General features: G+C 36.0%; 1 protein-coding gene across 10 annotated transcripts in view; it reads right to left on the bottom strand.

Moving 5' to 3' along the window:
• LRP1B (LDL receptor related protein 1B) overlaps window positions 1-19,632 on the bottom strand; it is a 752,766-nt gene that overhangs the window by 80,791 nt on the left and 652,343 nt on the right. For all 10 annotated transcript variants that reach the window (XM_030487472.1, XM_030487474.1, XM_030487475.1 and 7 more), the window contains 6 exons: window positions 14,498-14,686; window positions 13,555-13,703; window positions 9,841-9,934; window positions 8,129-8,245; window positions 7,830-7,949; window positions 4,875-4,994 (listed from right to left, as the gene is read on the bottom strand). In XM_030487472.1, coding sequence (XP_030343332.1) covers window positions 4,875-4,994; window positions 7,830-7,949; window positions 8,129-8,245; window positions 9,841-9,934; window positions 13,555-13,703; window positions 14,498-14,686 — 789 coding nt within the window. The remainder of the gene's footprint in view (window positions 1-4,874; window positions 4,995-7,829; window positions 7,950-8,128; window positions 8,246-9,840; window positions 9,935-13,554; window positions 13,704-14,497; window positions 14,687-19,632) is intronic.

Raw genomic sequence — 19,632 nt, 5'->3', positions numbered from 1 at the left:
TTGTGACTGTAAGTAGTTTTCTCCCACACTACTTTTTCCTACGATGTTTCTCAAGATGACAGCCTAACATTTCAATCATGACATTTCAAATACTTGCACTGGCAAGAACTTATAAGAATATCTAACATTACAAAACATGAAAAAAGAAAAAAGACACTGGTATTTTTTTTCTGCAGCTTTGCAACAGATCAAATTTCAAACGAGAAATCCATCCTATAGTGATTAAAGTACTTCTAGTAAAGTCTACAATCAACCATAAACATATCTGCCCACAAAATGAATCCTAGAGACTAATGGCAGATTATATTCTTTTTATCCTTCTACATTCGATGGAAATACCAAGATCTAATCAGTAATACACAGAAGCCAGAGATGGCTTCTTTTGAACAAAGGATCTCTTCATTTCAGCTACCTGCTAAGATGAAGAGAACATGAAGTATATATTTTCTTATTCTTCATGAAGTATTATCTAGTCTCAAGGATCCATTTTCAAGCATTGTATCTTTATACTTGTGAAGAAAGGTTTTTTTTGTTACTTTATCCAAGTGCAGTCTAAACTTATGATTACCACTTTAACATTCATCTTTCTTTTTTACTCTATTTTTACCAAACACAAACAAACATTTACTTTTTTTCTACACAAAATATTTTGCATGTTTGTAAGGCTCTCTCTTCATTTTACGAATCTGAAAGCTTCTTTCCGGTTGACTGATCTCTCATAGCAGCTTACACTTGACAATGCCTTATGAACCAGACTTGCTTGTCTTTTATTTCCTTCTTCATGTTAATGAAAGCCAAGGAAAAAACTAGAATACTGGAACTAAGATATAAGAAAGCTGAAGATTTGGGAAGTTGTGTAACAAATATCTAATCTTTGAGAAAGACCAATTTACTCAACTCAAAGGAATCAGAGCAAGAATTATTTTTTTTTAAATTGTGGAACCCTGAAAAGCACACATAGGCCCACACACATTTTCATTACTGTCTTCACTACTAAATTGCTTTCCATTTTTCTTAAAATGAGACCACCTTAAAATGTGAAAGTTCAGATAGGAATGGTACAAAGGCAAAGAAGTTAAGTACCGATAACTCAATTTTCATATTTCTATCTCCAAATTCTTAATAAGAGATTCATTGATCTACTGTAACAGACAAAAGCCCCTTCTCAGAAATTTGTGTGACTGCCTGAGGCAGCTGTTGAGTGGTTGGGGTTCATCTTTCCAGCATACTGAACTGGGATTGTACTTCAGATAGTTCTGAATGAGCATGAAGAAAATGGGATGAAGGCTTAAAATGAAAAACAAACCCCAAAATTATATATGCATCCTAAAAGCATTTTGGTTCAAACATCAATCTCTATGAATTAAAACACTATTTTGTCACTAATTGCACTGCATTGCTGTTTGGGGATTTTGATTCCATACACATGCATGTTTGTGTGTTTGTCTGTGCGTGTGCCTGAGAAGGATAAAATCAAAAAAGAGAAGAAACTCGATTTCGATCAAGGATCAGCTGGCTGTTCTAGAGGCTGGCAGGTTGTCATTGATGCTTCATACAGGAAATTATAGGCCTGCTGAGGAAAGTTTTAAGTTTATATAGCATCCTTCATCATCAGAAAAAAACCCTACTTTGGCTCTTTAGGCTAAAAGTAAAATTAATTTTTTAAAAAGCGAGGAAGCAGGATGCAGTCGTTCTAATGTTTACAAATTATGCTGATAAAGACCTGAAATACATATAACTTTTAAAGCAGATTATAATCACTTTCTATGACCACACACAGCTTTCTTCAGATTCTAACTCAAACAGATCCTTTTCTGACGTAAAGTATTAAAGTCGTGAGCAAAGATTACCATAATGTAATGGCTTCTCTTAATTACCTGGACAGAAAGCATGATTAACTCTACCTACTGTTCTTCGAAACCCACTATACACTCATTAATAAACATACATTTCCTAATTCTATTACAATTGTCTGAGTCAAAAAATAACCATGGAAGCCTGAATACATTCAGACTACTTCTAACAAATCTACTCAATATAGTATCCAATAACATACAGCAGCAGATGTTGACTAAGCAACATACATGTGACTATGCAGCACTGAAGCACAAAAGATTATCCTTTATACAAGTTCTGCATTGTGAGCATTTTAGAAATTAACTAGAGCTGATAGCTAGTACTACATCAACATATGCAGATCTTTATTATTCTCAGCTTGCAGCTTCAGAATTTAATTCCATCAAAATTGTTCATAAAAATAGCCATCTGAAAAAAACCCAAAACAATGCTGAAGACCAAACAGTGTTGAAACTACTGCTATAATAAGGTCATTTAAACAAATGTTAAAACTATGGGAAAATTTAATGTGATTAAACCCACCCTGTTCTCGTGAAGATATATGTACTTAACTGTGTGAAGCACAGAGATTGTGAACACAGATAAATTGTTCTGTCTCCTTCAACGCAAAAACTAAAAGTATCATATGCAGCTAGCAGATTCAAAATAAAAATGTAGGTGTTTTTTCAGGGAGGTGTGTAATTAAGCCATGGAACTCATTGTTGAAGCATGCTGTAAAACTTTACAAAGGTTGAGAGAGACTGAAATCCATCAAGGGTAGTTGCATACAGGGCCATATTTGACTTACAATATTCAGATTCTCAGATTGTTGGAGGGTGGAAGAGTATCTCAGGGAAGTTTAAGTGCAAGCCTGCATGGCTTGCATATTCTTTCCTAAAGACTAGCTTTCAGTCACTGCCAGAGACAGAATAGAAGACAAGATGAGCCTTAGATATGAACCAGCAAAACTAGTTGTATATATTGTGATTGAAAAAGTGTATTTAACTTGGGATTGCATGTATTGCGCCTCTACTATTTCAGTGTTCGAGTAATTTGGAAGTTATTCTTTCTATTGGCTGAAATGATGAATCACAGTGAACTATCTATTATAAATACAATTCTTCCTCTTCAGCATTAGCTTTGGTTTTTTAATTCTTTGCTTTTAAACTTTGTGTCTTGATAATATTATTAGATGAACTACATTAAGACCCTTTGTGTCATATCAGTTGGGCTTGCATGGGTTACTCAAAATACAAGTCCACAGCTTGGAAGCTTGGAATGCTGTCCAAATCAGAAGAAAAAGTATGTTGGGGATCAAGGTGATGGGAGACAGTACAGGAGAGAAAGCACCCATGAAGTGGATCAGAAGATGCGCAGTGCAAGGCTAGTTCTATAATAGCCCAGAAGAGGATATAAAGTGTATCTATGGCAAAGGTTCGTCTCTCTTGCATTCACTGTTTTCTCACGCCAAATGATTTCCTGGACTGTAACTTCTCTCCAGTTGATACAGTTAATTAGTTTCCCCTTCTTGACAATTCAAATGATGGTCTTCTGATTTTCAGTGTTGTGGAAGAATTCAGTTTCCTAGGCATATTTACCAGCTCCAACCTTTTCATATATGTGCTTGTGTCAATTGCTTGAAACACATCCATGGAAATTTGGCTCTCTCAGTGCTTTATTCTTGAATACAGCCTGCAATTTTGTTACTCTGCTGTCCCAGAAACAGCATGAACTTGAGCAGACATATGTGTTCCATCATACCATTTATTGATATGTGGATAAATATTGGTGGGAGCTTTGAATGTTCTGTACAACTGTTTTTATGTTCTCTTCCACCTGAGAACATTTTTTCACCTTTTTCTTTGTGTCTCAAAATTTCCACAAGTTTTTCTGCACTTGGTGAGTATGTGTCTTGCACTGACATCCATGTTCAGTGATTTTCCAACGACACTGATCCACTTATTCCAACTGATTATCTGTAATCCATTCCCCAGGTGGAATATTTATATCTATTATTTTATTTAATACAAGAGTTGACTCAGTACTTTCCAACAACACAAGCAATGAATGAGAACAGCTACTACTAATATACAATGTAATAATTTTTTTTCCAAGTGATGATAAATAGCATACTAGGCGCATACATTAAAATATCATGTACAACTTTGTGAGTAGTCTTAGTAATTTTAAGTGTTTCTGCAGAAATACAATCAACTCACCTGTTCTGTCAATGAGAAACATACTAAAAACTGTAGAGTTGTATTTGTGAACCAACAATGAATCTTCAAAAAAGCAATGAAAGAAATTCTTGGATTCAAAGCTAATACTTATGTTCTAAAAAATCTGTGCCAGTGGGGTAGAACACTGTGGTTCTGGATATTGTGCAAAATCTGACTGAAATTAGGGCTTGGTTTGGTAATGGTGCAGTTCTGCCCTTGATCTTCTCTGTAGAGGATGTGCCTCCTCAAACTATCAAATTTAAGTACAGAAGTTTCATGTCAGTTTCATCTGTGGTTCTTGGAGAATTCCTATGGGGATGCCAAATTTGTGGGGTGGTGTGTTAGGTCATGTAACTACCTAGAGCTCACCGAGAGAAGCAAAAGTTGGTCATGTCAAGTTCGAATCTGCTCTGGACTCTTCTGCAAAGCTAGACTTAAATAACATCATTTGCAAATTACTACATTTTTCACCATTTATGAACTCCAGCAGCAGCAAATTATGCAGAATAAATTGACAGTAGCTGAATAGTACTGTGAGAAAAATCAAGAATGTCATCATATTCCAAATGAGATACTCATTTACAGCTCCTGCCAATAACATAGTAGTATAATATGAAGTTTGATGAGACTATATGAGACTACTTATATAAAGTTTTCCATTCAACAAGAACTGCATGAGCCAGATAGAGCTATCATATCAGACAGGTATTACCATACATTGAAAGAGGACATATTGAGGGGGTTGATTATATTCTTTTGCTACTTTTTTTCAAAAATGTCAAGCTACAGCAATACATTCTAAACTACTGGCATACTCACCACAATTAGCTTCATCTGATCCATCAGCACAGTCTGGGTCTTCATCACATACCCACAGTTTAGAAATGCAGTGTTTTGTTGTTTTGCACTGGAAATGGTCTGGAGAACAACTGTTTTCAGCTTTAAATAAAAGGATTCCAAATTAAAACTAGAAATTTCTGCTAATACTAAAAATATTTGGTTTAAAGAAAAAACTATTAAGTATTCAAAATTCAGATGTTGGATATCTCTAGCATCACTTAGGTAACATCTGTGAGAAAACAGCATTCAGGTTTATATTGTTTATAATTTTGTCTTTTTTTTAATGTATTATTTTATATATTACAGTAAGGTCGAATGAATCTAATAAAGTGTCTGTTGTGATTTTTTTTAACAACAAACAGACTTAACATTGATAAAATCAAACCACTTTAGTAAAAAGCAGGCAGACTTTTATTTTTTTTCCCCAACTTCCTAAAACACCAGTTATCAATTCTGAAAGTCAGTCTGATGGACTAAGGCAGCTCTCGATGCTTTGATCGAAAAAATAATCAAAATTATGTACAATTTTGGTGTGCTGTCTATTAAGAAGCCATGTGTAAATGGTGAGAAAAGTTTGATAATTATTTCACTTTATCAGTTTAGCAGAACAATGTTTTGGATGAATCCTAGAGCAAGTTAAAGACACGAAGATGCAGCTAACATTCATCTTATTCTTTCAGGATGCTCTAAGTTAAAGCTTTAACTGAATTAACTTTAGAAACAGCCACCTGACAACAAAAAAGATCCTCAGTTCTCTAGACTGACTCCCTCACAAGATTATATGTGAGATCTTATTTCTTAAACTCTTGCAACTGAAAGTATAGAGGCAAGATGAATAAAGGACATGCATGTGGACTAGACTGAGCAAGCCATTTGTGGTCAAATGTGTAAGGATTTCTTTAGAGATATGCATATGTACTAAAACCTCGAAATTTTTCTAAGCTGAATTGAACCTATGTGGAAAACAGTATGATCTCTTCTCTGATAATGTTTCCCCACATGAATGTTTGTCCCACTTTTACCTAGGGAACTCCATAAAGTTTTTAACAAACTTTTCTATCCCTTTTGAGAAGTGATTTGCTTCTTGGTACTATCACTCTCATTTCTTGTGTTTGGCAAGATGAAAAAATTCACATTTGTTAAAAGTCGTCGTATTATTTCATTAAGTGTCACGTTTCCATACATAAATTTACAGTGCTGGAATTAAACAGCATTTAGACTTGGCGATGCTGCTAACCACACTTAACAAAAAGTAATACTGATTCTCATCTAGGACACCTCACAAGGGGATTTCAAAGTGCTTTACAAGGAAGACCAGCATAATTACCTCAATTTCACATATGGAAAGCCTTAAGTACAAAATGTGACTTTTTCAAGGTCACTTGATATATAAAATCAGTGGTAGAGCTGGGAAAAAAAAAAAGTCTGTATCTTATGAATCCTAATCCAGTGAAGTTAGAATAAAATAGATAATCTCCTCTGTTATCTGTCTTGTGACAGAAGCCCAAGTCAATATGAACTTTTTGATAGACCTCCTTAAAACCTCTCCTTTTCATAATCTCCTCAAAGGCATCTGAAGAGTTTTCAGAAGCCACAAGTGAGGTTTTATTAAAATATAAACTAGCACACTTACTTAACTTTCTTAAAAGAGAAGCTAATAAAGTCTAGGTAAAACAGAACAGAAGTAAAAAATTAACCTCCCCCACTCTGCACTGTCTTTGCAGGTGGGTTGATGGCTGAGTTTCAGTAAAAAGCTTGCTTTATGCCACAGCAGACTCTCCTATTCCCAGTAATCCCTAGGAATTTTTCAATTCTATCACCACTGATCCTGACCCTGTTCTCCCACCACAGTCCCTGAGCTCTGCTGTGCTGTAGACTCTTCTACTCTGATTTCGTTTGTCAGCTACACTTCAACGTTTTGGGAACCTTCCATATGCCATATGCAGTCCTTTATAACAAAACAGGCAGTCTCCCTTGTCTTCCATAGGAGTTTCCTTGACCCCACTTAATCAGTATTTAAAGAAACATTACATGCAAACCAGCATTTAATACTGTCTATCTAAGGCTATAGTTCTGCCAACCTGTTTAGAAGACGGCCATTAAACATGACCATCAGCAAAGTTTTTTTGTCCTTAGCAATCCTTCCCTTGGAGAAGGCCGTGTTCTTTGCAGAAATGCAACATATGCAAACTTTGAGAAAGCTAATTCAGAAAATAGGAATAATCACTTTAGATCAGCAGATCTGAATAACTGAGTGAAGGACAGAGATGTATTTCAAGACAGCACCATCATTTTAATTACAAAACGATCAAAGCCGCAAGCAACTCAATACATTTCCATTCTAAATCTGAAAATATTTTGTCTACTTACACCTAAGAAATAAGGAGTGAAAATGAGTTTATAAGAAGATGTATTAACAGCTGAGTAAATGGAAATCAAGTTATATTGGCAAATTAATGAAGAAGTCCCCAGAGGAGAGGGAATAGAAGAGGTGGAAAATTCCAACAAAGGATGTAAAAGGAGCTATGGATCTACATCTTTTCCAAAAAAAAAGACACAGAAAAATATCTTCCACTCAAATGTGTTGCTGCAAGGCATGGCAAATGAAAGCCTCGAGAAGATGAGTCATTTGTGAGGTGGTTAAGAGTAAAATGGATGTTTCAGTCCAAGTCAGAAACCCAATTAAATGCTTGAAATTAACTGTTTACACACCCCACTTCTTTGCAATGACTTTAAAAAATGAAGTTAATACATGACATTTTAGTTTGTTCTCTTCTCTTTGAAGCATTGTACATCAATCCATTCTGCAAATTAACTGGTTTGCAGGGATTTTTTTACATAGAGGACATTTACAGTATTTTACATATTTTACTTCAGTTTCTTGTTTAAAACCAGCTATAGTTATCAGCACAAAGTTCTCTAAACATTACTTACGACAGTCCCTTTCATCTTCTTCATCACCACAGTCATTCTGTCCGTTGCATCTCAGATTTATTGGAATACACTTCTGATTCTTTGTGCACTTGAATTGACCTGACAGACACACATGTGTCTCTGAAAGTTAAAAGAATAAGAGTATCAAGTTAAAAAGATTAAAAGTTAAAGATTAAAAGACTAAAAAATTAAAAGAATTAAAAAAAAAAAAAAAAAGTAGTTTCTTGACAGAATTTAAAGGGTGGCATTTAAATCTGTTTACCATTTTTCTGAAGTCTACAATGTCTATAATTGCCTACCACAATTCAGTTCATCAGAATTGTCCCCACAATCGTTCTCTCCATCGCAGATGAAGGCTGGAAGAGCACAAAGCCCAGTGCCGCACTGAAAACGTCCTGGCTGACATCTGAATTCAGCTGAGAAAAAGGAAAAGATGAACACTGCCAGAGGAATGGTTAAAGTATCAAGTGTTCTTCATCTATGGACTAATTAAAAGAATTTATAAACTTTTGTATTTGATTATATAATCTCAATCTAAGTAGATATTAGTAACTAAATGTACATATACTATTGCAAAATGTATTTAAAAGTCTGAGATGTTAAATTTGCATAACTATAGTCATACCTTACTGAGGATACAGAGTACAACCCTCTCCAGGTTGAGGCTTACTATTATATTAGCTCAACAGAGACTTGCAATTTAGGATCTAAACACAAGTTCAAGTCCGCGTTTAAGAAACCCACTATCCCACTCTATTTTCCATGAAAGGTTTAACATTGTTTCTTCTCATAGCCACTGCTATTTGAGTGAATGAGCAATTATGCACCTCTATACTAACATAATATATAAACATAGTGTAGCTTAAAATATAATTTTATGTAGAGTGATTACATGTGTTAAAGCTTGCTTCAAAGACCTCTGCAGCAGAAAAAGAGAACTAATTACTAAATTGTAAAAATACAGATGAGAGATTTCAAAGCAAAAAAAAAAAAAAAAAAAATCAGATTAACCGTTACTTAACTGGAAGACTGTACAACACAGAGCATTTTGTGTATATCAGCTTAAGGGAAGAAGGGAAGAATCTTTTGATTTATGTAATTATTATAATAGTATTAAAGTAGTCAGGGACTGGGACTGAAAAATAGCATCATCAACAGATACTAGCATTACACTAGAAGGGTACTTTTCTAAGTAAACCTGCAGCCAATTACCATTACAGCAACTATCCTTTAGGATGCTAAAAATATAACTGTAATTGACTTCCAGTTGTCTACAATTCAATGGGGAAATACTACAGTAACCTACTATTTGGACTGTGGGTGGGTATCAAGAAATATGTTGTTATCTGCACCATCTTCAGGTTAGTGTGTCAAAGTTACACAGGATGCATAAAAAATGTTCATTGCATAAAACTGTTCATACTGGAGGGCTGTGATTTAGCTCTCCAAACTTTTTTTGGCAATATTTATATAACTAAAATATTTATATAAAACATACTGTGAAAAACACAAAAACACTTAGTAGGAACCACATCGAGAACACTGTTGTTCAGAAAACTGCACTAATTAAGAATGTGTAGCTAAACTTATATAATTGCAATGAAAGGTAAGCAAGTGAGATTAGAATTTCACATTCCTATTACATACAAAAATAAACCTGGTAGAATTTCATATTTATATATAAAAATAAGCAACCTCAGAACAGAGCTTTGAAATATGCTTCAGCAAAAGCATAAATAGGATAAATTAAAGGTTAAAAACATTAAAAAAATGTTCTTATGATTTTCCAAAGACCTTAAAAGACCCTTAGTAAACATGACAATGAAAATCTTTTACAGGCTGAAAAACAACAGCCTGTACCCTTTGTAAATTTGATGGAGACCAAGAACAGCTAACAGCACTGCAAACTAAAGCACTCGAAAAAATTCCTCTTCCTAACATCTATAAAGCATTATATTTTAGACTTTGACCATACTGACAAAACAGGGTTCTAAATTCTGAATGCACTTACGGCATTCCTCTGGCTCATCAGAGCCATCTCCACAGTCATCCACAGTGTCACATTTCCACCAAAATGGAATGCATTTGTCAGTTTTGCAACGGAACTGTAAAAGGAAGGAAAGAAGGAAGAAAAGCTTTGATATGAATATTTATTTATTTTTAAACAGAAAGTTTATGAAAGAGAAGACTGACTGCTTAAGTCATTGTTCCGTTAATCAACTCTGGATGTTAAACTTGTAAAATTTTTTTAAAAAATATTCTTTTTTTTTTGGAGATGTTTTGCACTGAGAATTCCATGGATACAAATCATTGTTATTTCAATGACATTGCTATACTGACTTACAGTGCCCCTGATATAAACCACTCATTGGATTTTGCTGCATTCTATGATTTGATTCTTTAAGATCTTATTCAAAACAACTACTTTAATTCTTAAACAGTCTTTGTAGGCTCTTGAAGCAGATTTGATATCATTTTCCAGATAAACCAAAAAGCCCTCATTTACAGAAAAGGGCTTTAATGTGCAGTGTTGTATACAGTATTGCTTATATTTTTTGAATTAAATGAGAAAACCAGAAGCTAGGCCTTCCAATGTTTCAAAAGAAAAATCCTTTGTAAGACCTTGGCAGTTCCTTTAGTCTGAACTCAGGCAACACTGTACCTTTGTTCTGACTGAAAGAGGACTGCAAATCAAAAGGAGTAATTACTTGATGCAATCTTTTAGGGCTAAACCTAAAATCAGAGTTCATTATGTTGCTAATGCTAGGGAGAAAAATGCTGGATAGATTATCAGCAACTTTGAAGAAATGTTCTGTTTTTCTACCTGGTGTCTATATGAGCACAGAAAGGAAAAAAAGCCAACAGGTTTCAAAGTGCAAGACATTTTATTTTCTGTGACAAGGACTACTTTTTTTATTCTTCACATTTTTAAAATCGATTATTCAATAAAGCTGTATTTGAAAGCTAAATTAAACTGGTGCATTAGGTCAATATTATTTTTTCTGCCAAGAAAATGTAGGGTTTCAAGGCCATTTATGTAGTAAGACCCATAGTTGGAGCTACATTCTTCTGCCATGTTGAGGGACGGGACATGTAACAGGCTGGGTTTGGAAGGCAGCTATTCTAAACCGTTAAACTGTTCCACAAAGGTATGCACAACGGAGTAGCTCAGCAGAAGCCCTCCAAACGTAGGAAGCAAACAGAAACTCAGACAATTCCCATTCTTGGTATTTTCTACTTGCTAGAATAGCCTTCCTGCTGCTTAATTGTTTTAAGGTATCAGCCTCACTCTGCTCAGCACAAAGGACTTGACGCTGTTAAAATCACATTATGAATTTAATTACAAGAAATGGATACAAACTTTTAGATGCTATTAAGCTCTGCATGAAATGCATTCCCTTCTAAACTGGGGAGCCAGATACTTTGCAAAACCAGGGGTCAGAGTCATATGAGTGTGCCTGGGATGGCCTAAGTTTTTGGTATTGTAGAGTCTGATGCGTCTCATACTAAACAATTTCTTATGTCAGATTAGCCATCAAAGACAGCTGAAAAGTCTGTAGATGTGCAAGACCAGCGTATCGGCCATCCAACTCCTTTTCCTCAGAAATAGCTAACAGTGGGTATGTTGTGTTTATATCATAGGAACAGCTCTGATTTTACAGCATCATCTGAAAATCTTCAGAAGCAAAGTATATTTTTGCCACTGATGTCTGCATCTGATGCCATCAGACTGATTAATTATTAAACAGTTGTCCTGGGTTCAGCTATAGCAGCCATTTTTCTCCTTCTTAGTAGCTGGTGCAGTGCTGTGTTTTTTAACTTTCAGCCTGGGAACAATGCTGATAACACCCATGTTTTTAGTTGTTGCTAAGTAATGTTTATTCCAACCAAGGACTTTCTCAGTCTCATGCTTTGCCAGGGAGGAGGGGAAGCCGGGAGGAAGCAGAGACAGGACACCTGACCCAAACTAGCCAAAGGGGTATTCCATACCATGGCACGTCATGCCCAGTATATAAACCGGGGGGAGTTACCCGGAAGGCCCAGACCACTGCTCGGGTCGGGCTGGGTATCGGTCGGTGGGTGGTGAGCAATTGTACCCTCTCCCCTTGTTATTTCACTAATCATTATTATCACTGGTGGTAGCAGTGGTGGTTTTGTATTATACCTTAGTTGCGGGACTGCTCTTATCTCAACCCGTGGGAGTTACATTCTTCCGATTCTCCACCCCATCCCTCCGCGACCGGGGGGAGGAAGAAGCGGGGGGAGTGAGCGAGCGGCTGCGTGGTTCTGAGTTACCGGCTGGGCTCAAACCACGACAACAGTAAACAGATTTCAAAATTGGAAGAAAATGACTAAGAACCAATGTCAACTTGTAACTGTCTGAAGCAGCTTCTTCTATTTAACTCTGCTCTCCCTCATATGGAATCCACAAGTGACAAAATATTGCTCCTTGAGGATCCAAGATGCGATGCTATCCTTCAATTCAGACTAACAATAAATTATCTAGAGAAGAATAGAGCCATTCAGTCAACTGGTAGCATATAAATTCATTGTGGAATAAGCTTCCAATGCCATTTAAAGAAAATAAAAAAAACCCCAAACCAAAACAAACAAAACAAAATAAAAAAACCTCAAGTGCTTTTTTTTTTTTTTTAACCAAACAAATTTGAGAAGCTAGATATGGGGGGAAAATAGGTAAGACATTATGCATTTTGCAAGTGTTTCACGCTTTCTTTTTGTTCATCACTTAATGGGAAGTAGCAAGCAATCAGAAAAGATACAATGATCATAAAATCACACCAAAAACTACTGTAAGGGATCAGAAGAAGAAAATGGGGAGGTTTCTTAAATAACAATATTACTTGAATGAAACTGTACATCATTTATTAAGATGACCACTGTTCCCTAAAATTAAGAATAAAATCCTTTCCTTAATGAGTACAGACATCATGATGTAGAAGTTTGTAAGAGGTAATAAGCATCATACAATAAAAGTGGACTACTAGAAAAGCTAGACTACTAGAAAGATTTTAAAGGCCATAAGTACTACTATTACAATCAACCAATTATTTATCTGGTTAGAACAGTTCAAAGACTTTTATCAAAGTGGTTCTTTTACAAGAAATCAGTATGTTTTACTTAATCTACCTTATATTTTAAGAAAAAAATCACAAAATATTTATTTCAAGTACTAGGGAATCCATCTTCCATAAAGAATGTAATGTTTTAATTGATGCAATTTTTAATTAATTGCATATTCTATCATTTCCATTTCAACTACTGCATTGTTTTTAATGTTACCCCATTGTTCACCTACCTAGCTAATAACTGGACTGAGCTTGTAAAGTTCTTTCATGCATAAATATTCACAAATCATTGTTATATACACTTTGTATTTTTACATTTCATATTTCATACAGATGTTTTTTCCAAAGCAATTTTTATGGGTTTAGTAGCAGTATTTGTTCTAGTCACTAGCAGAAACATCCACATTTGAAAGGGAACAAGTTCTGCATTCTCTGGAAAAAAGGCATTTGTAAGCCTATTTTCAATTTAGAGCCTTGGAGATGAAATGCTTTAAATGCACCCATGAGTTACCTAGTCTTCAGCACCTTTGACTGATGCTTCCACGTTTCGTAAGCACCACCATTCCTTAATTAAAAGCAGGTGGAAACACAATAAAATACTATCTCCACTCCCCCTACCCCCATACATATGTACTTACCTGACTGGCAGTGCAGTTCGATAAGCATGTCTTGTTATCCGCAGCAAGGTAAAAGTTTGTGGGACAGGCACACGTACACATCTTGTCAGGGGCTAGAAGGCATAAATGACTGCAACCACCATTGTTTAGTGCACACAGATGTTTAGACACTGTGGAGAGAATAGGAGAAGAATATCAGAGCCTATTATTTCAGTATATTTCAGAGTATCTGCTTTATAGAGGAATAAAAATGTATTACCCATACTATTTTCACAATGGAACATCTCAAATCAAAAACCTGTAAGAGGCAATCTTTTCCTTTTGCCTTTAAGCTATTCTCTGTTGTATGCAAAATTATTACTACGGATGTAGATTCAATACTGAAAGAATGAGAGGAAGAAAAAAGCACTAGGTTTTGGGGTTTTTTTTTTATAATGAAACAAACAAAAAAAAATTAGCTTATCTAGGTCAAGTGCGAAACAGTATTCAGTTGCAATTCAAACACAGGGACACAGGAGAGCAGACACAATGGTAGCGCCCACATTCTCCGACATTCCCTCTGTCCGGAAAGTTTCTCTATAACAGTATTCTTGTGTATTATTAACATTCTCTTTTCAAATATTTTTCATTACATATTGTTCCCACCTTGACAATTGGTAACTTGTACTGTAATGCAATGTCAGATCTGTACCTCCAGTCAGTATTTGGGTTAATTTTTAAGCACCAAAACTGGTATCAAGCCACTGAACAAGATTTATCACATTTATTTAACCAGCTATACTTACACCATTAAGCACAGATATAGGTTTAAAGATGATAATTTGAAAACTTCCAAAACTGGAAACAGAACAGAAATAAAAATAAATCACTGCAGATAAATGAGCTTCCATTAACTCAGCAACTGGCTACTTACTAAGTGAAATACGTGAATGTGCTCTACAGAAAGCATAGACAGAATAATTACCATCAGGTTGCCTGTAAGAGTGATACACTTGGATGTCTGTTATGGTATGCCATGAGTTAATCAGTGATAGTCTGTCTGATCCAGAGGTTTTGTGGGCACGGCTGAGTGATTTGGTTTTCCCATCTGTCCAGTAGATGTAGTCCTCAAACAATGTTAGTGCAATAACTCCTGGAATATCTTGATTAGGTACTGTAAGAAGAGATGCTAAGATTAATGCTCAGTCTTGGAAGACTGCCAGTTAAAATATTCCATACTGCATGGGTTGACAGATACAACTGCTATATAATGTCTTGAGAATAATTTTCATGACAATATGTCAAGCCTAGTTGGTTCTTTATTACCAGTTATGATAAAGATGGATGGGCTATGAGCTCTGCTTGCTTAGAATTAGTTGGACCAATCAATGTTAAGGAAATGAAAGAATTTCAGTTAACAAAAATCACCTCCAGATTCTAAACTAATGATGTGTTAAGCTTTAAGGTAGTACGTAACATAGATATAACTTAACCTACTCTTTATGGAAGGCCAATATTCATTTGCCAGTTTAAGGGAATAAAAGTTATTAAAAAATATCCAAAATATATGCATCTCCAGATGCAGTGTGTTTAACACCCTTTAGGACAATAGTATTTTATTTCAGCAAAATATACTGACAAGGGGGTGGGGGGGAAGCTTTGCATTAAAATAAACATAGCAATAAAAGGGCTTATTGCTTATTCTTAGCATAATGAACCATACAATTTAAAAATATAAACAAAGTGATGATGATAACTCATTGTTACAATATCACAAAATTAAGAGCCAACATAATTTTAAAAAGAACGGAAGGACAAAAGGAAGCTTTGGAACGTTCTTTGTCTTACTCTATGCTCTTTAATCTTGAACTATTTGTTCTTGGTAAACGTAAACTGAACTCTTTTTTCTTCTTTTAACATATATAGCTGTTATAAAAAATGTCACAGAAGAATATCTGACTACAATGATCAATTTGTAAATGCTAATTGTCACTGAATCACTCTAATTACTCAGCTGAAAATATCAGAGCAGCTGAGTCTGCATTTTTAACCAGCAGATCCTTAACACCTTTACCTTGTTTTCTTAGATGAAAATAGCTTCATCTTTTTACCTGGAATGTGCTTAAATAGAGTTGGAAAATCTCAGGTTCCAGTTGGAACATTCTGTAGTTCACTAACAACTGATGACTGATACCGAGTATACGGAATGACAACTTAGCAAATTCTATTTCGTATACAATAGCCTAGCCTTGTGATAGTGAACTTCAGTGGAGAGTACGCTCCCATTTGGTCAAGGAAACCTTGCATCTTGGACCTGAAATTTTCCCTTCTTGTATGTTAACATATACCAAAGCCCATCATACTGAAATAACAGTATGATATTCTTTTAAACAGCTTCATAACATTTCCAAGAAATTAGTCAAAGTGCAAAGAAATCATAATTTTGGCACTTACTACATAGGCAGCTTTGGCATGGTTCCTTACATAGTATAGTACCCCAAGAAAAGCTTTTATAATTTTCCTTATTTGTAGAATCACATTATGAAAAGAGGACCTACAAACTAGAAGTGAACCACTTCCCATGGCAATTGTTGCTAACCTGTTCCTCTGAGCAAGGAAGGGAAGTACTATTATTTTTAAATTTACTGCTAAACTAACACATCAAGTACAACAAAACAAGAATACAGAAACTGTAAGTACAGTTATTTCCATTATATTGATTCTTTTTCCTCTTTCGCCTTTTGCCTTATTTTCTCACCAATGGATTTATCAGAATAAATTGCAAGAAAAACCTCCTAGACTAGGGAAAACACCCAAAGGCTAGAGCAGGATTAATTGCTCTCCTTTCTTTGGCAAGCACTGTAAAAATGGACTACTTTCTGCAAATTCAAAGTGAAGCCAGGTTAGTCGTAACCGGTAAGTACCTCTGCTTCTCCCATATCACCTGTTTGAAAACATTTAATGAAGATGTGTACTTGACAGAAATTACATTATACCAAGAGAAGGGTCAGATCTTGATCAGCAAATTCATGGAGACTTTAAATAGTTATATTTTAACACAGAGCCATGAGAATTGCACTCGGTATTAATTACTTTCTAGAATTAGCTATGTATTCATTAGATTTATTTCTTTCTTTAGGTTTCTCATAACAGTATCACCCTATGGCCTCTACGAAAGCTTCCAAAGTTGGGTTAAGTAAGCTGAAGCCGTATTGGTATTTCAAAACACTCAGCAAAAATAACTACTAGAACACCCCACCTGCAGACCAATAACCCACTGGATACAGCTCTAGCAGTCTGTAAGTATTTTAACAGACCAGTAGCTACTACTAGTGCTTTTTTCCCCTCATTGTTAGAGCATCAAACCCTCAAACAATCCCTTGCAACCCATGCATATTACTTTTCTCTCATATGGATAAATCTCAACAAATAAAGCTGTAAGTGCAGTTCAATCAGAAGAGGGGTAACTGCCCAGCTGCCACAGGACTCAGACTCCATTATCATGGACAGGCACAGCTTAAAGGAAGAGGCGGGAAGTGCCTTCAGCCTCTTTCATAAATCCTTGCCTGAACCATATTAATCAGCTGGCTGCTTCCACTCAGTTCCAAATAGTTATGTCAGTGACTCAAGTTTCTTACAGCTTACGACATAGTAGGTCTCAGAACATAGCTTTCATATACTGCAACACACACTATGTATTATACGAGTAAAAAAATGCCCTACTTTGTGCCAGCAACAGAATCATATTAATTCAAACTGATACTTCCTTTGATTTTCATGACTCTGCTCTTCTTATTTGTGTAATAAAATGCATTATGGGAGCATATTCGACAAGTTACTCAACAACTATGAGGGACAAAACTCATGGAATGCAAGATCACTACCTGAAGTAATTTCTGAGGGAAAACTGAACCTGAAATTTGCTCTTGTGGGTCTTCTGCCTACCAAAGATGAGTGAATCCCTTGAAATCCCTCCTTTTCTAACAGGCCTTCTACTGCTACCTCTAGTTTTCTACTGGTGTTTCATTTTATACATAAATCATTGGTTCTCTCACACTGAATGCTAATCCCAAACAGGGCTTGACCAAACAAGAGGATGATAAATGTGATGGGAAAGAGAAGCCTATCAGAAAGGAGGAAGAAATGCAGGTGGGTGGTGAAAGGGAAAAAAGGGGAGGCTTGCAACAGATCAGAAGCAGTGGAAAATAAAAATTATTAGATATTTTAACAATAATAAAATGACAATAGATAACAATTTAGGGAGATAAAGTGCTGCACAAACTTAAGGGAAGAGCCATGTTATCTCCATAAGAGGGACCACCATTATGTAAACATATGAGAAACATGCAGAGACTTAAGATGTTCATCCATCTCTCTCCGGTACTTTGTACTAATTTGGATCTGAGAATACAAATTCATACGCTGTAAGTCATATCTGTGATAAAAATGTCAACTTTTCTCTTGTGTGAACTCTGTTTCCCTTATATTTTCTGAGTACATCTACTTAACCATAAAAAAAAAAAGTTCATTTGATTTCAGGAGTGAAAATCCTGCCATATAGGATTTCTTAACTACAAAATATGCTTACTGAAGAAGCCATAAAGAAGAAGTGAAGCCCAGTCTCACCTGGCTGTTATTGAAACACAAATATTTCCAAAAGTAAAATCAAATAATCTAAGGAAAAAAAAAAAAAAAAGTCTCATTGTCAGCTGGTAAAATCCATGTGCCAATAAGCACCCTTAAAAGAACCCAAAAGCTGATATCTTCTAACCAATAAACACTACAAAAATATCCATGCTCTATCATGTCCATGAAGGTTAAATTTTACCTGGTGTTTAGCTCCTGTTCAAGCTGAAGGTGGCTGATCACTTCTGAGCTATAAAGATTATCTGCCCCAACCCTTTTCAAAAAGAAATGACTACAACCTTACCATACCCTTGTGCAAAGTCTACAAGAAGAGAAGGAGTGAAAAGATTCCTGTCATGCTGTTCCCAAAAACACATTCACAAAGCTAGAGTTCCAGCGCTGGTAAGTAACTGCTAAAGGTAATTAATGGTTGTTAAGCATCATTTTAAACAGCCACCTTTCCCCTCTCTGGCATTAGAGCAGTTTCTGTTTAAGAATTCTGGCACCCAAAGACACAAAATTTACATTGGTGATCAAACCTTAAAAACCAGGCTACACTATTTTGCATTCCACACTCTGAAACTCTTAACTTTCTTACCTGCAATAAAATAAAAATATAAAGCCTGCTGACATCATGACCCAAATGGAGACAGTGAGAAACTCTTATTAAGAATTAAGTACCCCTCCAATGACAAACAGCATCAAGAATGCAAAACACTTCAAAAGAAAATAGCCATTATACCTAAAAAATCAAATGAACTTGGAAATTGCTTATCTCCTCTTGTGTGGCAATTACTTGCCCATACTGTCCTCTTTCCATTTGAACTTCCTTGTAATAATTTTTGTCTCATTTTACATTCAGCTTGTAATCTCTCTGAGATACAGTCAATCCCCTCTCCGCAGGGCTGCTCTGAATCACTTCTCTGCCCAACCTGTAGCTGTGCCTCGGACTGCCCCAACCCAGGTATAGGACCTTGCACTTGGCTTGCTTGAACTTCATAAGGTTGGCACTGGCCCACCTCTCAAGCGTGTCAAGGTCCCTCTGGATCCCGTCCCTTCCCTCCAGTGTTATCAACTGAACCACATCACTTTGTGCCGTCAGCAAGTTTGCTGACAGCACACTCAAGGTTGCCAACAAAAATGTTGAACAGGATCAGTCTCAACACCGACCCCTGAGGGACACCACTTGTAACCGGTCTCTAAGTGGACACTGAGCTGTTGACCACAACTCTTTGCATGCGGCCATCCAGCCAATTCTTTATCCAGTGAGTGGTCCATCCACCAAATTCATGCCTCTCCAGTTTAGAGACAAAGATGCTGTGCAGGACAGTGTCAAAAGCTTTGCACAAGTCCAGGTAGATGACGTCAACTGCTCTGCCCCTACCCATCAGTTCCATAGCCCCATCATAGAAGGCCACCAAATTGGTCAGGCAGGATTTCCCCTTAGTGAAACCATGTTGGCTGTCACCAACCACCTCGTTGTTTTTCATGTGC

The sequence above is a fragment of the Strigops habroptila genome, chromosome 5 (genome assembly GCF_004027225.2).
Source record: "Strigops habroptila isolate Jane chromosome 5, bStrHab1.2.pri, whole genome shotgun sequence".
NCBI lineage: Eukaryota > Metazoa > Chordata > Aves > Psittaciformes > Psittacidae > Strigops > Strigops habroptila.
Note: the sequence above shows the minus strand (reverse complement) of the source record. Positions and strands in the feature narration are given on the sequence as shown.